This window comes from Aotus nancymaae, unplaced genomic scaffold (assembly GCF_030222135.1).
Source record: "Aotus nancymaae isolate 86718 unplaced genomic scaffold, 86718_ANA_hifiasm-v0.15.2.pri h1tg000007l, whole genome shotgun sequence".
Classification (NCBI taxonomy): domain Eukaryota; kingdom Metazoa; phylum Chordata; class Mammalia; order Primates; family Aotidae; genus Aotus; species Aotus nancymaae.
In genome coordinates, this window is record NW_026988418.1 from 8,207,257 (window position 1) to 8,226,563 (window position 19,307).

Sequence of the window (19,307 nt, forward strand, 5' to 3'; positions counted from 1 at the left end):
TCAATCATGGCCCCTGCAAGTAATGTTTCACAAATATTCTGTAAATCACAGAAAACCCCATGATAATGTGAAATATGACTTTCACTTGTCTGTTAGACAAAAGAGTCGCACATGCCTCTCTCCCATCAGCACTAACATTTGTTATGGATAATAACACTTTCAATCACAACTATTTTTGGAAAACGGGTTTATCTTAAACCTTCCCTCCCCCACTGAAAACACTCTCCCAAGGACACAGACTCCTACAAACCACAGCCCATTAATCCAACTATGGAATGGGAACTTTTTCTTCCCACTAACTTTTTTTTAAGTTGTTTTTAAGAGTTAGTATAAAAGCCCAAGGTACAAGGTTAAGGAGCACTTTAACTTAGGTGATTGGCATAAGAGGGAGGCCACGTCTCTCAAGACCTCAAGCCTCTGACCCTATATGAAGTAAGCCACAAAAGAGGTCTAGGTTTTGTTTTTTAGTTTTTTATTTGAGACAGTGTCTTGCTCTGTTCCCAGGCTGGATGATCTTGGCTGACTGCAACCCACCTCCCAGGTTCAAGAGATTTCTCCTGCCTCAGCCTCCTGAGTAGCTGGGATTACAGGCAACCATTTTGGTTTCTGGTTTTTTGGTTTTGTTTTGTTTTGTTTTTGAGATGGAGTCTTGCTCTGTCGCCCAGGCTGGAGTGCAGCAGCGTGATCTCAGCTCACTGCAACCTCCACCTCCCCATTTCAAGCGATTCTCCTATCTCAGTAAAAGGATTACAGGCCGGGCGCGGTGGCTCAAGCCTGTAATCCCAGCACTTTGGGAGGCCGAGGCGGGTGGATCACGAGGTCAAGAGATCGAGACCATCCTGGTCAACATAGTGAAACCCCGTCTCTACTAATACAAAAAATTAGCTGGGCACAGTGGCGCGTGCCTGTAATCCCAGCTACTCAGGAGGCTGAGGCAGGAGAATTGCCTGAACCCAGGAAGCGGAGATTGCGGTGAGCCGAGATCGCGCCATTGCGCTCCAGCCTGGGTATCAAGAGCGAAACTCCGTCTCAAAAAAAAAAAAAAAAAAAGGATTACAGGCGTGTGTTATCACACCCAGCTAATTTTTGTATTTTTAGTAGAGATGGGGTTTCACTGTGTGGGCCAGGCTGGTCTCCAACTCCTGACATCCTGATCCACCCACCTTGGCCTCCCAAAGTGCTGGGATTACAGGTGTGAGCCACTGCACTCGGTCCAATTTTTTGTATTTTTAGTAGATACAGGTTTTCATCACACTGGCCAGGCTGGTTTCAAACTCCTTACCTCAGGCGATCTGCCTGTCTGGGCCTTCCAAAGTGCTGGAATTACAGGCGTGAGCCACCACGCCTGTCCTTAGCAAGCACTTTTATCTCAACTGGATGCTGTGGTCTTTTAGTTGCTGGCATCAGGAGAGAAGCCAAAGGGCTAAAATTTTAGTTTCTTTTTTTTTTTTTTTTTTTTTTTTTGAGATGGAGTTTTGCTCTGTAGCCGGGGCTGGAGTGCAGAGGCATGATCTCAGCTCACTGCAACCTCCACCTCCCGCGCTCAAGTGATTCTTCTGCCTCAGCCTTCCAAGTAGCTGGGATTACAGGCACCCACCACTACACCCAGTTAATTTTTTGTATTTTTAGTAGAGATGGGGTTTCACCATGTTGGCCAGGCTGGTCTCAAACTCCTGACCTCATGATTTGCCCACCCCGGCCTCCCAAAGTGCTGGGATTACAGGCGTGAGCCACTGCACCCGACCGAAATTTTAGTTCTTAAAGAGCAGACATTTAGCACATTGATATTATTAATCCCATTACACTCCAGCTAGAGCGTCCCCGTTCAAGCAGCAGGTGACCAGTCCCAGAGTATATTTTGCACATAACTACACCCACATGTGTGATAGAGCCACACCCTGCCTCCAGTTGATTGCTAGTAAAACAATGGAGTTGTATGATTCTAAACATTCTGGTAACCTGTCTGTTTTCCCTCCCGCTGTAGCCAGCTCCAGGACTGATTGATCATGACTTCTATAAAGGAGCAGGCAGCAATTAGCAGGCTCTTAAGTTTTTTACAAGAGTGGGACAACGCTGGCAAAGTTGCGAGGGGTCACATCCTCGACAAGTTCATTGAAACCAACCAAGGCAAGACTGCCCCTGAACTGGAGCAGGAGTTTTCCCAGGGAGCCAGTTTGTTCCTGATACGCTTGACCACCTGGCTTAGAATCACGTATCCTTTGCTGAACAGAAAAACAAATTAGGCAATCTTCAAAAATGAAAAGGAAAGGAGATTGTCGAAAGAGTTTTCTCTTGATTCTAATATTTTAGAACAGGACATCTGGTGATTAAAAAAAAAAAAGGGTGATAAAAAATTCCTTAGAGTCAGGCACTCTCAGCTTCCCATCTTCCCAACCTATAATTGTATCTTCTTTCTCACCCCTAACCTCTTGCTCCCATCAGAGTTGAAGTAGGTATACCTTCGTCTAGGGCTAATCCTCTATTTGTTCTACACTTGAACCTCTTCCTATCTCCTTATTCCTTCTCTCCTACAGCTTTAACCTTTGCCTCATTTCCATGTTTTTCAGCATTTATATATGCTGAAATCTCTTCTACTTTAAAAAATAAAATTGAATCCCTGTCTCAAATCTATATTCCACCCAATCCCAGTTTCTGCCTTTTATGGTGAAACTTCTTTTTTTTTTTTTAAGACAGAGTCTTTCTCTGTGGCCCAGGCTGGAATGCAATGGCACGATCTCAGCTCACCACAAACTCTGCCTCCTTGGTTCAAGCTATTCTCCTGCCTCAGCCTCCCAAGTATCTGAGACTACAGGCATGAACCACCATGCCCAGCTACCTTTTGTGTTTTTAGTAGAGATGGGATTTCACCATGTTGGCCAGGCTGGTCTTAAAGTCCTGACCTCAAAATGCTGGGATTACAGGCGTGCGCCCCAGTGAAGCTTCTTGAAAAGGTTGTTGAGGGGCCTGGTGCAGTGGCTTACACCTGTAATCCAGCACTTTGGGAGGCCATGGTGGGTGGATCACCTGAGGTCAGGAATTTGAGACCAGCCTGGCCAAGATGGTGAAACCCCGTCTCTACTAAAAATACAAAAATAAGCTGGGCGTGGTGGCAGGCACCTATAATCCCAGCTACTCAGGAGGTTGAGGCAGGAGAATCACTTGAACTCAGGAGGCAGAGGTTGCAGTGAGCCGAGATCACACCACTGCACTCCAGCCTGGGCCAGAGAGATTCCGTCTCAGAAATTTTAAAAAAAAGATTTTTTTTTAAATAAAGGTTGTTGAGTCTCCCTTTCTTCACTTCCTCTCCTCCCTTTTCTCCACTCACTGCTACCTGACTTCAGTGCTTCCCACTCTACTGATGCAGGTCTTACTAAGGTTACCCATGTTTTTCCAGTTGCAAAACCCAGGGACTGCATCCTCAGTCCTTATATAGGACCTCTCAGTGGGATTTGTCAATCACCTTTCCCACTTCTTAGAACAGTCCTGATTTCTGTGATACCGATTATCTTGGTTTCTGTGCATTTCCTGCTCTTCTTCAGCCACCCCTTAAATGCTGTTCCTTGGGATTCCATCCCATCCCTCTTCTCTGCTCACTCTCAGATTCTTCCTGAGGGACTAATCCATTGTCAAGATTCAACACCACTCTTGTATGAGGGCTTTCAAATAAGTATCCCTGGCCAGGCGCAGTGGCTCACGCCTATTATCCCAGCACTTTGGGAGGCCGAGGTGGGAAGATCACCTGAGGTCTGGAGTTCAAGCCCAGCCTGACCAACATGGAGAAACCCCATCTCTACTAAAAATACAAAATTAGCTGGGTGTGGCGGCGCATGCCTGTAATCTCAGCTACTCAGGAAGCTGAGGCAGGAGAATCACTTGAACCCGGGAGGCAGAGGTTGTGATGAACCGAGATCATGCCATTGCACTCCAGCCTGGGCAACAAGAGTGAAAAACAAAACAAAAAACAAATAAGTATCCCTGCCCAAATTTCTCTCTTGAATCTGAGTTCCCTACCTATATATCCAACTATTCCATACCCATATATCCATCTTCACCCATATGCCACAAGATGAGTCTCACATGTCTGGCTTAGTAAAGTAGGGGAATAGGGTGCCATTATGTGGAAGAGAACATAAGAAAAGGAGTGAGTTTGGGGATAGATAAGTTTGGTTTGGGACATGTTGAATTTGAGATGTCTGTGCCCAGGATCCCCGGAGGCAGGTCAAGGCTGAAGACAGATTTGGTCACCATCAAGGTGATAGTTAAAGTTATCACCTTGGATTTGAGGATATTCCTGCTCTGTGTGCCCATGGCACTCTACAGATTCATCTTGGACCCTTTTACTATATATTTCTCTCCTTGCCTGAACCCTCTCACCTTCTCTAAACCCTCTCCTTGAGCCATGCTCAGTGGCTTACACCTGTAATCCCAGCTACTTGGGAGGCTGAGGTGGGAGGATCGCTTAGGCCTTGGAGTTTGAAGCTGCAGTGAGCTATGATCACATCACTGTGCTCCATCCTGGGCAACAGAACAAGACCTTATCTCTATAAAAATACATAAATAACCCCCCTCCTTATTTGACCAACTCCTACTCTATTATTCAGGTCTCAGTTTAAACATCACTTTCTCAGGAAGCCCATTTCTGAGCTCCAGGCTGGCTTAGGTTCCCATTTTATATATGCTTATAGATTTCCTCTGTCTTAATAGTCATTACATGTTATTGTTATTACCTGCTTAATATCTCTCTTTCCCCCCACTGGATTGTAAGATCTCTGAAGGCAAGAACTGCATCTGTTCTACTTACCTCTATATTTCTAACATGTAGCACAGTGCATGGCACATGTTTGCTGGGTAAAGGAATGAATGACCCAGCATGTACAGCTGGGCAGAATTAAAGGTTTAAGTAAACGCAGCTTTTTCTTACATTTAAGTTATTAATAAAACTATTTTTCAGACTCAGGCTTGTAACACAGGCCAAAGGGAATAACCACGGAATACATCTGTAGGTTTACCCAAATGTTATTAGATTTTTTTACTTTTATTTTTTGAGACAGGGTCTTGCTCTGTTGCCCAGGCTGGAGTACAGCAGTGCAGTCATAGCTCACTGCAGCCCCAAACTCCTGGACTCAAGGGATCCTTTCACCTCAGCCTCCCAAACTGCTAGGACTATAGGTGTGCACCACCACACCCAGATAATTTTTCTGTTTTTAAAATTTTTGTAGACATGGGGTCTTGCTGTGTTGCCCAAGCTGTTCTCAAACTCCTGGCCTCATGTGATCTTCCCACCTCAGCCTCCTAAAGTGCTGGGACTACAGGTGTGTGCCACCACACCCAGTCTGTTCTCAGATATTATTGTGTATAAAAGAAGTTTAAAATGCAGATTGCCAGTTACCTACTCACCCCTACCTGCAAGGTTCTGCTTTAGTAGATTGAGGGCGGGACCCTGGACCCTTATTTCTAACAGGTACTCTGTGTGGCTTTAGTGCCAGTGGTCCACAGGTTATGCTTTGAGAAACATTGCAGCCTAGTTGTGATAGGAACCTAAAATGGCTCCTATCCTCACAACTCATGACACTAACCTCACCAAGGCCCTAGCTTTGTTGCCAAATCTCCAGTTCCTTTATCCTTCCTTGTCTTACTGGACAATATTTTCCATTTGGCCACAGGGTGAGATGAGTAAGGCAGGGTTGCACAGGTGCAGGGTCAGATCCATCTATTGAACATTGTGATGTTTTATTCATCTCATGGATATTTGTTGTTGTTGTTTGAGACAATCTCACTCTCACTCTGTCACCCAGACTGGAGCAGTGGTACCGTCACAGCTCACTGCAGCCTCAACCTCCCAGGCTCAGGCCATCCTCCCACCTCAACCTGCCGAGTGGCTGGGACCACAGGCATGTACCACCATACCCCCAGCTAATTTTATTATTTTTTTTGTAGAGACAGGATCTTGTTGTTGCTGTTTCCCAAGCTGGTCTCAAACTCCCAGGCTCAAGCGACCCTCCCACCTTGACCTCCAAAGTGCTGGGATTAAAGTTGTGAGCTACCATGCCTGGGCCATCATGGACTTTTTAATATTAATTTGATTATTTTAAATAATACATTGAAATATTATTTGATGACTGAGTTTTTTGGTGCCCCTTTAAATTTCAGATCCCAAGCGAGTACCTTCCTCACCTCACCCTAGTTTGGGCCTTGTTTGACCACTGCCTCTTTTTCTTCTTCTTCTTTTTTTTTTTTTTTTTGAGACAGAGTCTGTCACCAGGCTGGAGTGCACTGGCACCATCTCAGCTCACTGCAACCTCTGCCTCCCAGGCTCAAGCGATTCTCCTGCCTCAGCCTCCCGAGTAGCTGGGACTACGGGTGTGCACCACCATGCCCAGATAATTTTTGTATTTTTAGTAGAGACAGGGTTTCACCATGTTGGCCAGGACGGTCTTGATCTGATCGGCCCAAGTTGGCCTCCAAAGTGCTTGGATTACAGGCATGAGCCACCACGCCCGGCCAGTCTTGATCTCTTGACCTCATGATCCGCCCTCCTTGGCCTCCCAAAGTGCTGGGATTACAGACGTGAGCCACGGCACCCGGCCCCCACAGCCTCTTCTTTAACTGTCCTCTCTTCTACCTTCTCCCGCTGTTTCTCAGTTGCTATTGCAGGATCTCTCCCACCTCAATCCCCCACTTAAACGTCAGTGTGTCTGAGCATTCTGTGTTCAGCCCGCTGCTTTTCTTACTTGGTCATTGCACTTATTACATTGGGCATTACGTCATTCTTCATTTCTTAAGTGTCAATCATAGTGCCTTACATTTAGTGGGTACTCAGTCAGTGCTTACTAAATGAATGAACCATGCTTTTCTTTTCTTTTTTTTCCTATTTTTCTTTTGTTGTTTTTTTTTTCATTTTTATTCTGCACTTATTGGTAAGATACTTGCAATGAACCGTGCTTTTAATAAACAGTTGTAGATTCAGTATTCTACACCCAGAATTATTCATAATCTCCTAACCTTTTGCAACCTTGTCATACAACAGAGAAAATAGACTGCCTGAATTGATACAGTGTTTTTAATTAGCAAACCCACTTCTCCTACTCAGCCCTCCAGTTATGGCAGATTTTGGAAGAAAACAATATAGCATCATAGCATCATTATTTTTTGCAAAATTGACTACCACATAGTCCCACATAAGCCTAAACCCCTTTTTCAATCTTGAACTTTCAGAATAGATGAGTAAAACTAAGGATTTATATATTAAATGATAAAATTGTTAGTTGCCATTTATTGAGGGTTTTTTGTATATGTGTGGTTTGTTTTTTTTTGAGATGGAGTCTCCCCCTCTGTCACCCAGGCTGGAGTGCAATGGCATGATCTCGATTCACTGCAACCTCCACCGCCGGGTTCAAGCAATTCTTCTGCCTCAGTCTCCCGAGTAGCTGGGATTACAGGTGCCCACTATCACGCCCAGCTAATTTTTGTACTTTTTTGGTAGAGATGAGGTTTCACCATGTTGGCCAGGTTGGTCTCGAACTCCTGACCTCAGGTGATCCACCTTCCTCAGCTTCCCAAAGTGCTGGGATTACAGGTGTGAGCCACCATGCCTGGCCAAGTCTTTTTTTTTTTTTTGAGAGTCTTGCTCTGTTGCCCAGACTGAAGTACAGTGGTGCAATCTTGGCTCACTGCAATGTCTGCTTCCTGGGTTGAAGTGATTCTCATGCCTCAGCCTCCGGAGTAGCTGGGATTACAGGTGTGTACCACCATGCCCAGCTAATTTTTATATTTTTAGTAGCGATAGAGTTTCACCATGTTGGCCAGGCTGGTCTTGAACTCCTGACTTCAAATGATTCACCTTCCTCAGCCTCTCAAGGTGCTGGGATTACAGGCGTGAGCCACCTCGCCCAAGCTATTGAGTCTTTTTATGTTCTAGGCACTGAGATATATACTGTGCAAATATTATCTCATTTGGGCCTAACACCCAGCCTAATAGGTAATTGGTATTATTCCATTTTATAAATAAGAAAGATGAGCCTTGAAAAGGTTGAGTAATTTACTAGCAAATGGTAGATATAAGGTTAGAACCTTGTATATCTGCCCGAAAGCCTATAAACCATCGTGTCTCCTACTCAGTGGACAGTGCAGACCACAGCTCCACCTGTAACATCACACAGGGAGTTCATCTGCAAAGCCGCCTCCCTCCATTTGTCTACAAGCCAGAAGGCCTAACAGTAAGAGTTAGAATCTGAATCAGACTGCCTAGGTTCAAATCTCGGTTCCAGCAGTTCTCTGTGGGACCTTGGACAAGTTATTGACCTGAGATTGTGACCTCATGTTACTCAGGAAGTAAATGGAAATACTAATAGCACCCACTGGAGGGTCGTGGTGAGGATTACATGAGACAATGCAAGCAAAGCAGTAAGCACAGTGCCCAGCACACAACAGGAGCTGGTACTTGTTAGCTACTGCTGACAGTGTGGCCCCAACATTGCTCCTTTATCCCATGTTCTTAGATCCAGGACTCAAACAGTGTGTCCTGGAACTAATTCCTGGAAATATGTATAGTGAATGACGATGAAAACAAGACTAGCCGGGTGTGGTGGCTCATGCCTGTAGTCTCAACACTTAGGGGAGGCAGAAACAGGAGGATCACTTAAGCCCAGGAGTTCAAAACCAGCATGGGCAACATAGCAAAACTCCATTCTCCATGAAAAGGAAGAAAAAAACAAACAAAAAACAAAGCTGGCACAGTGGCTTATGCCTATAATCCCAACACTTTGAAAGGCAAGAGGATTGCTTGAATCCAGGAGTTTAAAACCAGCCTGGGCAACATAGTAAGACCCCTGTCTCTACAAAAAATACAGGAAAAAAATAGCTGGACATGGTGCCACATACCTGTAGTCCCAGCTACTCAGGATATTGAGACAGGAGGATCACTTGAGGCCACGAGTTCAAGGCTACAGTGAGCTGTGATTGCACCACTGTGCTCCCACCTGGGCAACAGAGTGAGGTCCTCTCTAAAAAAAAAAAAAAGAAAGAAAGACTAGCCCAGGACAAAGGAAACAGAAGGTGATAAAAGTTGGTCAGCCTAGCTGGAAACTGAAGAAAAAGCAGAGAATGCACTGAGGCAGGAACAGGGGCAGGGGTTGAGGGAGCAGGGTGGGGACAATGTAGGAATCAAAAGACCACCATGTGGGCTGATGCCTGGCCCCAGCTATGGCGGCAACAGGCAGGGCAGCCTGGCTCCAGAGCAAACACTATTTTTGCAGTAAAGAGCCTTTCCTAATGAGCCAATCTGTCTCTACTTCTATTGGCATCCTGGGAACCAGGGTGCAGCAGAGATAATTTGCTTCACACACCCCCCGCCCAAACAAAGCACCATTACCTCCAACCCATTACATTAGCCTTTATCAGCCTTAGAGGCTCTCAGTCATCCTCCATGAGCTGCAATAATTTCAGCTAATTTCTTAAGTGTTCTAAGAGCCTCTGATGTGTTATGAGCCTAGTAATTGTTGACTGGTTCCTTTTCTGTTGTGGCTTGATTTCATACCTTGTATCTAAGCTGATGCGTGCTTTGGGTGCTTTATTATAATGAGGCTTTTTGCAAAGACTCACATTAAAAAATAACATTAAATACTGAGGTTGTTTTAAATCAGAGTTTAATTTTTCCACCATCTCCTATTATTCTTATTAGGAAGCCAATTCTTCATAAGGATAGTGACCTCCAGTGTAAAACTTTGAATAAGTACAAAATTGAGAATTAATGATGAAGCTGGTTCTTTTTAGGGAAATCTAAGAATGAGACACAAAGTCATGAACTATGCTGAGACCAAGGATGCAGTGGGCACGGCTTAGAGAGGTTTGGGATATTGACTTCCAGCTTCTCCAGAGACCCTGAATTCATCAGAGCCTCCTTGTTCCCTAGAGAGCCTGTCAGAGCCAAGGTGGCTGAAGTACCACAGGGGAGCTTCCTGGAGAACAGTGAACAGCCAGCACCCCTTCCCCCCAACCCTGTGTGTATTGCCACTTCCCCTTCAGCTGGTGGCCCCTCTCAGGGTAAAGGGGCATAGTGCAGCTACTTGGCCACCCTGGGCCCTGGAGGGTACCAGAGATCAGGCATGGGATCTGGCTTCTGTGTGAAAAACCACCCTGAAACTCACTCTTTAACTTGTCATACAGCTATATGACTGGCTGTTGTTTAGAAAAGCTTCTCAAGTCCATTGGCATCTTCTTATCAGCTGTAAGCAGGTGAGTGCTGTTCTAGCGTGCTTCTGGGGTCTCAGTGGCATCTCGGGCTCATGATGTCCTTGGCATTCACACCACCCAGGGCCATGATTCCTGTTCCCAGTGGGTTCCTTGTAGCTCTTGGATGGGCCCAGAGGTAGTCCACTGGGCTTCTGCTCTAGCTGCTCCTCCATCCCGTGCTCTCCAGTGACACTTTACTAGTCAACACCTCTCAGTTGTGAATTACAGAAAACCAACTCATGTGAGACTCAGAAAAAGGAAAATTATTGGCTCACTTAACTGGAAAAACCCAGAGAGAAGAAATACATATTTCAGGCCTGACTAGATCCAGGCCCAAACAATGTCATCAGTACTTGGTCTCCCCCTCCGTCTTTTCCCATATTTCTGTCTCTTCTCCTCCGTGTTCATAAACCTCTGAGTGCCGTGGTCTTCAGAAGCTCCAGACACACTAAAAAAGGGGCAGATCCTTTCCACAGCTTCCCAAGAAAGTCCCAGGCTTTGAGCCTCATTGGACCAATTTAGGTCTCATGCCCAGCCCCAAACCAATTTCTACAGTCAGAAGGGTGACATACCCTGTCACCTCCTTACCCCACCAAAACTACATGGCCTATGAGTGGCAGAGGGGTGATTCCCCAAGTGACAGTTGAGGTGCTATTACAAGAAGAAGGAGAGGCTGGGCGTGGTGGCTGACTCCTGTAATCCCAGCACTTTGGGAGGCTGAGGTGGGTGGATCACGAGGTCAGGAGCTTGAGATCATCCTGGCCAACATGGTGAAACCCCATCTCTACTAAAAACACAAAAGTTAGCCAGGCATGTGGCGGGTGCCTGTAATCCCAGCTACTCAGGAGGCTGAGGCAGGATAATGGCTTGAACCCAGGAGGCGGAAGTTGCAGTGAGCCAAGATCACACCATTGCACTTCAGCATGGTGACAAGAGCGAAACTCTGTCTCAAAAAAATAAAATAAAATAAAATAAAAAAGAAGAAGAAAGAGAACAGATGCTGGAATGCCAAAACCAAGAAATGTCCCTAGTATCTAATTCCAGTATCTCCTGCTGGAAGGAAGAATTTCCACACTCTTGTATCACTTTACCTGTGGACATTTCCCTGGATAGGAGGGCACAGTCTGTGAAGACGGGTCCTTGGGATCTCTTTGAAAGGTCAGTGCAAAGGAACTTGACAAGAGTTTTATTTCTACTTTTCTATCCCTCTGGACAGTAATCGGTACCTTAGAGAATTTCTTGAGGTTGGAGGTGTCCTAACACTCTTGGAAATACTTGGGCTGGAGAAGATCATGGAAGAGGCCAAGAAGGAATCCGTCAAACTACTTCAGGTTATTGCAAACTCTGGCAGGAAGTACAAGGAGCTCATTTGTGAAAGCTATGGTGGGTACCGTGTATGACAAGCTGTGGCTCCCTAGGGGCCTCGGTGAAATGGTGGCAGCATCCACCACTGCTGTAGGAACACACATCATAGAACTAGAAGAACAGGAAGCTTTTTGTGTTCCTGTCCATGTCCAGATTTATGATTCTCCTGATTCATCATTTGCTCAGATTTTTCAGTGGTGGTTTTAGAAATACTTCTCCTTTTTAAACATATCCTCTTTGAGGCATCTATTCAAAGATTTGTTGAGCTGTGGCCCAATATCTTTTGTGAAATTGAGTTATAAATAACTCTAGAAATATGAAGGCCAGGCACGGTGGCTTATGCCTGTAATCCCAGCACTTTGGGAGGCTGAGGTAGGTGCATCACCTGAGGTCAGAATTTTGAGACCAGCTTGGCCAACATGGTGAAACCCCATCTCTACTAAAAATACAAAAATTAGCCTGGTGTGGTGATGCATGCCTATAGTCCCAGCTACTCGGGAGGCTGAGGCAGGAGAATCACTTGGACCTGAGAGACAGAGGTTGCAGTGAACTGAGAATGCACCACTGTATTCTAGCCTGGGCTACAGAGCAAGACTCTGTCTCCAAAAAACAAAAATTAAAAATAAAAATAAAAAACAAAGAAAAACAAAAAGAAATAAAATTGAAATAAAATTATTGAATACCTGCCGTGTGCTAGATATATGCCAGGTGCTAGGGATACAAAAATGAACATAATACAGTCCTGTCCTCAGAGAGTTTACAGGCTGGTAAGAAAAGAATAATCTAGTATTTTTTTTTTGAGACAGAGTCTCATTCTGTTGCCCAAGATGGAGTGCAGTGGCACAATTTCGGCTCACTGCAACCTCTGCCTCCTGGGTTCAAGCAATTCTCATGCCTTAGCCTCCCAAGTAGCTGGAATTATAGGCATGTACCACCATGCCTGACTAATTTTTATTATTTTTAGTAGAGACAGGATACGGCCATGTTAGCCATGGCTGGTCTTGAACACATGAGCTCAAGTAATCCACCCGCCTCGGCCTCCCAAAGTGCTAGAATTACAGGCATGAGCCACTACGCCCACCCCAAACATTTTTTTTTTCCTTGGGACAGAGCATCACTATATCACCCAGGCTGGAGTACAATGGCCTGATCTCAGCTCACTGAAACCTCTGCTTCCTGGGTTCAAGCGATTCTCCTGCCTCAGATTCCTGAGTAGCTGGGATTATAGGTGCAGACCACCATGCCAGCTAATATTTTCTACTTTTAGTAGAGACGGGGTTTCACCATGTTGACCAGGCTGGTCTAGAACAGTCTAGAACTCCTCACCTCATGATCCACCCACCTCAGCCTCCCAAAGTGCTGGAATTACAGGCGTGAGCCACCACACCCAGACCAGACCCAATAATTTTAATATAACCTATGAAGTACTCCAAGTGAGGCATGTAAAAGAGATACCATCACCCACCCACATCTCCTTTTTTCTTTTTTTCTTTTTCTTTCTTTTTTTTTTTTTTTTTTTGTTTGAGTTGGAGTCTCACTCTGTTGCCCAGGCTGACGCGCAGTGGCGCAATCTCAGCTCACTGCAACTTCTGCCTCCTGGGTTCGAGTGAGTCTCCTGCCTCAGCCTCTCAAATAGCTCGGACTGCAGGTGCCTGCCACCATGCCCAGCTGATTTTTGTATTTTTAGTAGAGATGGGGTTTCACCACATTGGCCAGGCTGATCTCGAATTCCTGACCTTGTGATCCGCCTGCCTCGGCCTCCCAAAATGCTGGGATTACAGGAGTGAGCCACCAAGTCTGGCCTTTTTTTTCTTTTTGAAATGGAGTCTTGCTCTGTTGACCAGGCTGGAGTGTAGTGGCATGATCCCGGCTCATTGCAACCTCTGCCTCCTGGGTTTAAGCAATTCTTCTGCCTCAGCCTCCCAAGTAGCTGGGGTTACAGGCACCCGCCACCATGCCCAGCTAATTTTTGTATTTTAGTAGAGATGAGGTTTCGCCATGTTGGCCAGGCTGGTCTTGAACTCCTGACCTCAAGTGATCCACCTGCCTCGGCCTCCCAAAGTGCTGGGATTACAGGCATGAGCCACTGCGCCAGGCCCACATCTCCCTTTTTCAAAGCACTTCCCACCCTGCACTCTCATCAAGGTTCTCCTGTCTGTCTACCCCACAGCCTCTCAAAGCCTCATGTCTTCATCCATAAAGTGGGACTAACACCTTCCTCTCAGTATAGTTTCTGGGATTAAGTGAGTTAATATTTGTAAAACCATTTTGCAAACTGCTGAGTGGTATACAAGTGTTATCATATAGCAATAAAAATGCATGTTTTATTTGTAAATTGCACAGAGCCATTTTAAATTTTAAAACACAGATTTTGACATGCCTGTGCTGCAACAAAATCCTCCAGCCACATAGCTCTAAGGTAAACAAGCTATAAGGTAAACAACATGAGAACCAAGCCTCAATTTTGCTTTGGTTGAACAGGCTTGGTTGAAGCACTCTTAATCCTATTCATATTATGTAATCTTGAGTTGGGATTGTTTTCATAAATCCCTTCCAATTCAGCATTTCCTCTCTTCTTTGCTCAGGTGTACGATCCACAGCAGAATTTTTAGCAAAGTCTCAGTCAGAAGAGACCCAGGAGGAAGTGCAGGCTCTGTTGGATTCTTTGGTCCATGGCAATCCCAAGTACCAGAATCAAGTGTATAAAGGTCTAATAGCTTTGCTGCCCTGCACGTCCCCCAAAGCCCAGCAGCTGTCCCTGCAGACTCTCAGGACTGCCCAGGTGAGCCAAGGCTGCATGCTCCTGTGGTTCCGATTCAAATGCAATAATCTTACAATTACCTTCCACAGTTGCACTCCACACGGGCATGAGAAACAGGGCTCAGCCTCCCACTGCATGTCTGTTGTTCAATCAGCATTACTTCCAGAAGGCCAAGGTAGGGCAGAGAGTTCATGTCTTCCAGCAGAGTGATTTGTCCTGTTTACTTAAGGATCAGAAAGATGTTGGCAGACTTAAAAGTGGTTGAGACAAGCAACAAGGATGATGAAAGGGCTGTAGAAAAGATTAAAGGAGTCGATTTGATAGGGAAAGAATAATGGTGCATTTGTAGACAGCATGTAAGTGAAGAGGCCAGATCTCCAGTGCTGGCGAGGGCTTTTTTCCTGTTGGCTTTCGCCCTTCTCTCAGACAGTGCCCTAGAATGCAAGTGAAATCGGATTTGGGGCATAGTGAGCATATGAAGACATGGTGCCTTTGTAGAGAGGGGATAGAGCCTCAAAAAGTGGCTTTAAGATGAACCATCAAGCCGGGTGCATCAGCCTCCCAAGTAGCTGGGGTTACAGGCACCCGCCACCATGCCCAGCTAATTTTTGTATTTTAGTAGAGATGGGGTTTCACCATGTTGGCCAGGCTGTTCTCAAACTCCTGACCTCAAGTGATCCACCTGTAATCCCAGCATTTTGGAAGACTGCAGCAGGCAGATCACTTGAGGTCAGGAGTTGGGAGACCAGCCTGGCCAACATGGCGAAGCCCCATCTCTACTAAAAATACAAAAATTAGCCGGGCATGGTGGCACATGCCTGTAATCCCAGCTGCTTGGGAGGCTGAGTTCAGAGGATTGCTTAGCCTGAGAGGCAGAGGTTACAGTGAGCCGAGATCACACCACTGTACTCCCTGGGCTTTTAAAAAAGCAAGACCTGTCTCATAAAAAGAAAGAAAGAAAAAGGACGGGTGTGGTGGATCATGCCCTGTAATCCCAGAACTTTGGGAGGCAGAGGCCAGTGGAACCTGAGGTTGGGAGTTCAAGACCAGCATGACCAACATGGAGAAACCCCATTTCTACTAAAAATACAAAATTAGCCAGGCATAGTGGTGCATGCCTGTAATCCCAGCTACCTGGGAGGCGGAGGCAGAGGTTGAACCCAAGAGGCAGGGGTTGCGGTGAGCCAAGATCATGCCATTGCACTCCAGCATGGGCAACAAGAGCTAAACTCTATCTCAATAAATAAATAAATAGACAAATTTAAAAATAATAATAACTGAGTGTGGTGGCATGTGCCTGTAGTCCCAGCTGCTCCAGAGGCTGTGATGGGAGGATCACTGGAGCCCAGGAGTTCGAGGCTGCAGTCAGCTATGATGGCCCACTGCATGCCAGCCTGAGTGATCAAGTGAGACTCTGTCTCTAGAACAATTCTAAAAACAGATCAGATTATCATCATTTTCCATTTATTAAGTGCCTCATACATGCCAGCCGCTGTTAGGGGCTTATCTACACTCTCTCTCTTCGTCTTCACTATAGCTGATGGAGGCAGATATTATTCTCCCTTTTTCAAAGATGGTGGAACCGAGCTCAGTAAAGTGTGTTAAGTGACTTATCCAAGGCCACGTGCTAAGCAGAAGGTGTTTACCAAGCGAGAATTTAAATCAACTATCTCCAAAGTCCTTATTCTTTCTACATACCACTCTGCCTCTTCGAAAAAGGGTAAGACATGGCCAGATGCAGTGGCTCACACCTGTAATCCCAGCACTTTGGGAGGCTGAGACGGGCAGATCGAGTTTGAGACTAGCCTGGCCAACATGATCAAACCCTGTCTCTACTAAAAAACAAAATTGCCGGGCTTGGTGTCTTATGCCTGTAATCTCAGCTACTTGTGAGGCTGAGGCAGGAGAATTGTTTGAACCTGGGAGGCAGAGGTTGCAGTGAGCTGAGATCACACCACTACACTCTAGCCTAGGTGACAGAACGAGAAATCTGTCTCAAAAAAAAAAAGGAAAGGAAAGGAAAGAAAAAGGGCGATGACAGTGATAGAGGGAAAACAGAAAAAATGGGGCTGGAAAAATCAAGGGAAAAGAGTTTGCATAAGGAGGACATGACCAGCTGGGTCAGATGCAACAAAGGAACTCAGTAAGGGTAGAATAGAAAGATGGTCCCAGCAGGAAAAGTTTTGGTGAATTCGGAGACTGTCTATGGCAGGAAAAATTAAATCGCAGCACCCTGTCAAAGGATGAATGGGGGATGAAGAAGTGGCTTCTCTTGGGAAGCTTAGATGTAAAGGGAAAAAAGAGCAATAGCAAAGGAAGAGTTGAAGGACAATGTTGTTAAATATGGATGAGCTTGAGGATGTTTAATGCTACAAGAAGGAACCAATGCATGAGTAAAGTTTGGAGAGACAGAAAAAAGGGGCTGTCTGATGGGATGAGGTTCCTGAGGAAGAGAAGATTTTAGGATCTTGGATGAGTTCCATTCTCCTTGCCCTGTATCCTCTCTCCCCCAGCCAGAGTAGGCAGCCTTGTTTCTGCACCTCTAGCAGGTAGCTTCATTTAATGTCTCCTGAGCTAGAGAGTTCAGTGGCAGCCTCAGCCTAGGCCCAGTGACTTACCACTGCCCTCCCTCCCTCTCTCCCATTCACCCAGGCTCCTGGCTGTTTGGAAGTCTTGAGTTTCCTTTCTTCCAGGTGGACAAGATCTAAAGACTAACCACCTTGGGTGGGTACAGTGGCTCACGCCTGTAATCCCAGCACTTTGGGAGGCTAAGGTGGGCGGACCACTTGAGGTCAAGAGTTTGAGACCAGCCTGGCCAACATGGCAAAACCCCATCTCTACTAAAATAAAATTAGCTGGGGGCCAAGTACGGTGGCTCACGCCTGCAGTCCCAGTGCTTTGGGAGGCTGAGGTGGGTGGATCACAAGGTCAGGAGTTCCAGACCAGCCTGACCAACATGGTGAAACCCCATCTCTACTAAAAATACAAAAGTTAGCCAGATATGGTGGCACACGTCTGTAATCCCAGCCACTCAGGAGGCTGAGGCAGGAGAATCTCTAGAACCTGGGAGGTGGAGGTTGCAATGAGCCGAGATCGTGCCATTGCACTCCAGCCTGGGTGACAGAGACTCTGTCTCAAAAAAAAAAAAATTTAGCTGGGCGTGGTGGCAGGTGCCTGTAATCTGAGCTACTCGGGAGACTGAAGCAGGAGCATCACTTGAACCCAGGAACTGGAGGTTGCAGTGAGCTGAGATTGCGCCACTGCACTTCAGCCTGGGCAACAGAGTGGGACTCCATCTTTGGAAAAAAAAAGACTAACCACCTTGTCCTGTTGTCTGTCTTGTCAGCCAATCATTGGGACCACACACCCCAGCATCGTGGACTGCGTGCTGAAGGTGCTGGGCACGATGCACCTGGAAGTCCAGTATGAAGGTAGGGAGGCTACTCCAGAAGGCAGAGGGGGCGCCAAGAGCCAGCTGTCTCAGCTCTCCAAAGCTTTCTCTTAGTCACAAAGAGCCTTGATGTTGAGTATCTGGGATGGCCTTGGCAGTGGAAGATGCTGGTTCAGAAAACGTCAGTCACATCTGTGCCTTGCATCAGCCACGGGGTGCTGGAACGGTTATGAGAGTCTGCCTGGGTCCAGAGCTGGTTCTGGATCCCAGTCTTATGTTGTGCTTCCCAGCTAAACAGAAATCACCCTGAGGAATGTCCTTCTTCTCAGAAACTAAACTGAATAGTCGTACTATTAATTTGGTTGGTTGTTTTTGGTGGGTTTTTTTGAGACAGGATCTTGCTCTGCTGCCCAGGCTGGAGTGCAGTGGCACCATCATAGCTCACTGTGGCCTCAAACTCCTGGGCTCAAGAGATCCTCCCTGCTCAACCTCCCAAGTAGCTAGGACCACAGGTGTGCGCTACCACATTCACCTAATTTTTTAATTTTTTTGCAGAAACGGGGTCTCACTATGTGGCCCAGGCTAGTCTTGAACTCTAGGCCTCAAGCATTCCTCTCATCTTAGCCTCCCAAAGTGCTGGGATTACAGGCATGAACCACTACACCCAGCCAATTAGTTTTTATTTATTGAGAGCTTCTATGTGCCAGCCACTTTCCATACATCACCTCATTTACTTCTGAAAATAACCATAAGAGGCCAGGCATGGTGGCTCACACCTATAATCCCAGCATTTTGGGAGGCCAAGGCAGGCAGATCACTTGAGGCCAGAGGTTTGAGACCAGCCTGGCCAACATGGCAAAACCCATCTCTACTTATAAATACAAAAAAATTAGCCAGGGTTGGTGGCATGTGCCTGTAATCCCAGCTACTTAAGTGGCTGAGGCACGAGAATCACTTGAACCTGGAAGGTAGAGGTCGCACTGAGCCACAATCATGCCTCTGCACTCCAGCCTGGGCGACAGAGCGAGACTCCGTCTCAAAAAAACAACAATAATAACAAAATAACCATAAGAGTACAAAGCCTGGGATGTATTAGGGATTCAAATGTTTACATGAATGAGTGGTAAAGACAGGTTTTTTTATGTTTTTCGAGATAAAACAGTGAAGCACAGAGAGATTACGTGTGCTTCCCAAGGTTACATAGCTATTGGATTCTAGCCAGATCTGCCTGACTCTAAAGTTTATGCTTTTAACATATAGCTCATGGCAGATATTTAAACGATATAATTTCCTTCCCTTTTCCTACAGTGGTTCAGAGGAAGGAGATTCTATTTTCAACAGGGGGAGATCAAGGAAGGGTTCACCAAGACGGTGTTGTTTGAACTGAGCTGTGGAGAATGGGGAGGATTTTGGAAGGTCAAAAGGAGCAGAGGAGGTCGTTCTGGAAAGGGGAATGGCAGGAAGGCAGACGTAGGGAAGTACAGGGCGTGTCCCGGGAATAATGGGCAGGTCACTGGAGAAGGGATGGTAAAGGTAGGCTAGGAGCAATGGAGGGCACCT

The 19,307-nt window shown here is 46.1% G+C and overlaps 1 protein-coding gene across 7 annotated transcripts in view; it reads left to right on the forward strand.

Moving 5' to 3' along the window:
* The window catches only part of ARMH1 (armadillo like helical domain containing 1), a 58,587-nt gene that overhangs the window by 15,969 nt on the left and 23,311 nt on the right, over nucleotides 1-19,307 (forward strand). For 6 of the 7 annotated variants that reach the window (XM_021673326.2, XM_021673331.2, XM_021673325.2 and 3 more), the window contains 5 exons: nucleotides 1,985-2,212; nucleotides 10,165-10,233; nucleotides 11,447-11,613; nucleotides 14,181-14,377; nucleotides 17,703-17,787. In XM_021673326.2, coding sequence (XP_021529001.2) covers nucleotides 2,007-2,212; nucleotides 10,165-10,233; nucleotides 11,447-11,613; nucleotides 14,181-14,377; nucleotides 17,703-17,787 — 724 coding nt within the window. In that variant the 5' untranslated portion in view covers nucleotides 1,985-2,006. The remainder of the gene's footprint in view (nucleotides 1-1,984; nucleotides 2,213-10,164; nucleotides 10,234-11,446; nucleotides 11,614-14,180; nucleotides 14,378-17,702; nucleotides 17,788-19,307) is intronic. The other variant, XM_021673329.2, reaches the window with a different exon arrangement.